This window comes from Leiobunum rupestre, chromosome 10 (assembly GCF_980474605.1).
Source record: "Leiobunum rupestre chromosome 10, qqLeiRupe1.1.hap1, whole genome shotgun sequence".
NCBI lineage: Eukaryota > Metazoa > Arthropoda > Arachnida > Opiliones > Sclerosomatidae > Leiobunum > Leiobunum rupestre.
In genome coordinates this window covers 56,943,718-56,948,826 of record NC_143393.1, presented here as the reverse complement: position 1 = coordinate 56,948,826, position 5,109 = coordinate 56,943,718, and the positions used below count along the sequence as shown (strand labels likewise).

The window sequence follows — 5,109 nt, the reverse complement described above, 5'->3', positions numbered from 1 at the left end:
AGGTTGGCAGATATACAAGATGAACAAAACGTGGCTTAACCAAAGTTGTTTTTAAAAGTCAAAAACTAAGAAACACTCATGCATGTTTGATAAATATATATTTTTTTATTCTAGTTTATCTTTTCATATAGAAACTATGAATTTAAAACTTAAAACTGAAGTATTTAGGAGTAAAAAGGTTTAGCTGTTTGCTATATATATTTAAATTAAGAAACGAGATTAAGTGACAGGGTTTTTATGTGTGCACTGATCTACCCTTTTGTAGCAGGTGGAAGGAGTCGTAGTGATAGATACAAACATTGTACTTTTTGTCGGATCTTTCTGCAGTTTCACAGTACTGGGTCTGACTTTTGAAACCCATTTGTGTAAATTTTTTTAACATAACTGCTTATTAACTGATTTCAAATTTTTAAAAACCAAAAGGTACGTTGCTCTCGCTGTGGTAGATCGTTTTAAGGTATAATCATATTAAAAATGTGTCATACTTATGTTTAATTAATTTAACATGCCACTGCTAATCACTAGCAGATAATTTCTTTCTATTATATAACCATAGGTACAAGGCACAGTGCTTCATAAACTTTTCTTGGGTCATATATGACAAAAAATGTTTAATTTTTTGTAAACTTGCATTTACTTGCTCATTCACTTGAGTATTCAGGGATACAAATTCAGTACACTCCGATAAATTGTAACCCACAGAGCAGCCTAAGGAATAATAAAAAATTAGTTGGTATCACCAGACTATATCGAACCGGCTAGGGACAAGGATATGAGCTTCATATAGCGGACATCATATAGAGTTTAATACTGAAACAACACTTAATTGTTCAAAACACATTTTTAGTGTGTTGAGCACTTTTGGTGTTACAGTGTATGAAACCCAAATTTAGACCTTTTAGTCGCTATTTCCCAAAATTATAATCTCATTCATTTGTCCAGCCTTTCAGTTTTAACAATAAAGAGTGAGAGAAGGGAGAGAAAAGCTTTGACCATATAGTTATTATAAAAAAAACTAAAATTAGTATGTAGAGAGAGGAGCAGGCAACAAGCGTAGATTTAAGGTAAATCAGTGCTACAGACGCTGCAGTGGATTTTATTACTTTCTTTAAAACATTTGGTCAAAACTTACCAACATGGTTTTTCCAATGCAGTCTGTCTATTAAAAATCTGGTATCTTTGAATTGCATAGGGCTCCTGTTCAATGAAAATGCATGCAGCTTGCACGCATGGTCATACACCACCACATCTGGAGCTAATAATAACCAAATAAAAAAAGTGCTAAAATACAACCAGAGTCAAACAGTATCCAGGGTATAGATAAAACAACTACGTATATAGGGACACCTAGTGGCAAAGTTTACATAGTGCATCCATTTTTATTTTTAACAGATCCCGTGTGCTGCCTTTGGGCACTGAAATTATGGAGTCACTTTTAAAATAAGGAGTCTTCTATTGATATATATAGTTTTTTATCTATGATCTACGGTCTAGCTATTGAAAAAAATAATTAAAAGGAGTTTTCAGAGTATTATTTAATTTTTCAGGAGAACAAAATTGTTTTTGGTGATTGGAAAGGCAATTTTTGTTTAAATCTTTCGAACCGTTTCCGAGTGGCAATAAAATATCTAAACCTAAACATAAAATAATTTTCCATCCTGTTTGTTTTTTGCTTGAGCATGCATTACTAACTGAAAATCTGGAAATTTCTGGAGGTGTTGTTGGTAGATATAATAAAATTGTTTTGTGCTTTCAATACAACGCCGAGTAATTTTGATGTAAAAAAAAACGTATCAATGGTTTTTAAAGTAAATTTAAATTTCCATAGACTTAAAGAGACATGCCCCTTACTGCCTGAAATTTCACTACATAGTTGTGGTTCACATTTTTACAATGGAAGCTGGCCGCAATGCTTTACAGCCATGCAGTCAATTTACAGTGAGACAGATAAGAAAATAACATTGTAGTTACAAATAAATTAAAGTACCTTTTTGGAATCTAGTTGTTAATATTGTAAAAGGTACATCTACCGATTCTGCTAAGGCCATTATTTGGTATCCATAACAAACACCTAGAAATGATTGAAACTAATTAGCATGTTATACAAGTCATATCATACATCATAAGACTATAATATTGTCCACCTAAGCAAAGGTCTAGCACAACAGTCCCCTTGTTACCAGCATTGTCTATGCAATAAATTAAGCAGATCTAATTGGGATAGGTGCACCATCTTCATGAAATAAAATTTTCTATTCCAGATGTATTCTGTTACCGGGTTAGTTTGAGACTGATAAGTACCATAAAACAGATTTAAGTCTCAAATATTAAAATAACAACCTTCAGAATGAGAACTATTATCAATGTAATGTACCGATTCAATAATTTATCACTAGTTTGCAAAGGTATACTTTTAACGTTGGAAGCATTTCAATTTTCAATAACACGACTACTCTGCTTAAAAACAGGTGAGTGCTGAATTTTTTTTGCATCGCATATTACTGGGATTATACACAGCGGACAAATGTGCATTCATTAAGCATTGTGCGAAATACTTTTGGGAAATGCCTAGTTGATGACTACACCACTAGGAGGTAGATAATACCTAGCACTTATTATTATTATTATTATTGAGTGGGGTGGCAAGCCAAAACACTTCGACCTAAGGTCCATTGTGCATCCCCAAACTGGGTGACCTAAATAAGTCCTATTGCCGACACAAAGTTTAAAATCTGCCTGGCCGAGATGTAAGAGACGTCATACGTCTCCAACCAATGCATACCCAAATGCTCAAACCTCTGGGCTGCATAGTAATCGCAGCTACAGAGTACATGTGAGGCAGTTTCCTCCTCAGCTAGACAAGCTCTGCAAACCGGGTCATCACTGACCCCAATGAGAGTTCAATGTCTGTTTAGATGGCAGTGGCCTGTAAGTAGGCCAATAACGATCCTAATACTAGCCCTAGGGAGCGAGAGTAATTCTCTGGCTCTCTCCCTAGAAGGGCCAAGAGTAAACTCTTTGGCCTGCCTTTGACCCTCAATCTCAGACCATTGTCTGAGTTGACGATCTGACATAAACTTGGAGATCAAGCCGCGCACAAGTCCCCGGCCCTTTCGTTCCCCAGATGCCCCTTAAGCCCAGGAACCCAACAAAGTTGAACTTTATTGTGCAACCCTAGAGCACAGAGGAGATCTAAGCAGCTAAGAACCAGTTTAGAAAGAATACTATACTGGCTGAGAGCTCTAAGAGCGGCCTGGCTATCCGAATAAATCACCAGACCACAGCTGCATAAGACAGGATAGGTCTGATGATCATGGTGTACAGCCAGTACACAGCTCTGGGGCTTAGGCCCCAGGTCTTGCTAACTGTACTTCTGGTTCTCCAAAATAACATTTTGCCCTTCTTGACTATATAGTCAAGGTGTGGCTTCCACACTTAATAAATGCTTAGACCTTTCCTTAGGCTTATGCATATTTCTAACCCGATCATTTTAAAAAACAAAAATTAATTAACTAACCATGGCCACAATAAAGCGTGAAAACACCTGGCAAAAGCTTTGGATGTTTATTGAATTTTTTTTCACAATCGTCTGGTGTGTTTATCAGCTTCATAATATCCTCGTTCCCTAACTTTGGGCAACGATGGGAAAAAAGATAAACTATCTTCATATTCACGAGCTGGTTCCGTCGAAGTCTGAACAATTTGGTTAGAACTTTGAAAGGGGGCACCGGAAAATTTTAATATTAACTGCAATATACTACTCATATTATCGGGAAAATTTTCACCTGGTACATCAATTATTATTTTATATAATAGAGGGCATTTTAACATTAAATAGGACATAGCGGTTATATTTTTTTAATGGGTTCTCCTGAAATTGATTGGTTTAAAATTTCAATTAATGGGGCAAAAAAGGAATTGAGGCACAAATTGGTGAAGTTAGAGATAAAGTTTGAAGCAGGTTTGAGTAAATGGGGGGACAGCAAATATTTTCAGGATTGACAATTGCTACAATAAAATCTTTAACAATTTTTCCCTCTTCAAAGATTTCCAGGCTAGATAGAAGTTTAGCGTATTCCTCTTGAGATATTTTATTTGAGTTGGTAGATAAAGAAAAGTTCGACAGCAATTTCCTGGTTTTTGACGATTTTATAATAACTCGGTCTGTAAACCTAGTATAAAATTATAAAAAGTGAAATTACATAAAAGTCAAAGTCACAAAGAACCAGTCACCACTGTAGGGGAAAGAAACCATAAATGTACATAGATTATGTAACAAAAAAAAGATGTGAAAGTAAAAGAGTTAAAAGCATACCATTAATTTTGCTATAGATTATGTAAGTCATGCACTTGCATCCCATGCATATCGATATTTTTGATACGATATATTTTCTGTGTGTCCATGAAGCTTGGGAAAACGGCAATATATCGCATGTGAGGAGTAAAGGGCCAGTCTAGGTCAAAGTACAGATTATTTTACTTTAGTATTTCATAACCAACTGGAATATTCGGAATACTTTTTACAAGAAAGATTAGGTTTAGGTTAAGTGGCACCCCCAAAATTCATTAATAACGAGGTATACACCAAGTTCAAGCTGTTTAAACTTACTTTCCACATTCAAACTCATCCAAATAATGACGCAATACCAGGTGACTAATAAGGAATGTTCCCATATTTAATACGGCATAATCACTACCGTCAAATATGTGATTAAAGTTGCATTTAGAACAAGTAAAATATGGAACTAAAAAAAACATGTATTCAAGAGAAAATTCAAATTATTTTAGAGGGCAACAAAAGTGGTGTTGAATTTGGTGAGGAAGACTAGTAAGCAAAGAGGGTTTATCACTTGTTTTCAACTACGCTTTGGAGCTAGAAGAATCTTGCACGGCACCAGAGTGGTCCTCATTTGAAATATATAATTATTATAGTCCAAGAATTAACGTTAACAGTACCCTGTTAACTTGCATCACATTCAAAATTTAAAACCAGCTTTGTCTTTCCACAGCTAACACACGCTGTGTCATACAATGGCTAGCTGTGACAGGTTTTCGCCCTACACCCCAGGCAGATAATATCTTCCAAAGAGATTTAAGGGAGAGGCTATA

The 5,109-nt window shown here is 35.3% G+C and overlaps 1 protein-coding gene across 1 annotated transcript; it reads right to left on the bottom strand.

Moving 5' to 3' along the window:
- Window positions 1-484: 484 nt before the first annotated feature.
- LOC149926266 (uncharacterized) lies at window positions 485-3,572 on the bottom strand. The gene is made up of 4 exons (XM_090161355.1): window positions 3,518-3,572; window positions 1,988-2,071; window positions 1,133-1,255; window positions 485-708 (listed from the first exon to the last, which is right to left on the bottom strand). The coding sequence occupies exons 2-4, from the start codon at window positions 2,046-2,048 to the stop codon at window positions 515-517; spliced, it is 378 nt and encodes a 125-aa protein (XP_090017481.1). The 5' UTR covers window positions 2,049-2,071; window positions 3,518-3,572; the 3' UTR covers window positions 485-514.
- Window positions 3,573-5,109: the final 1,537 nt, after the last annotated feature.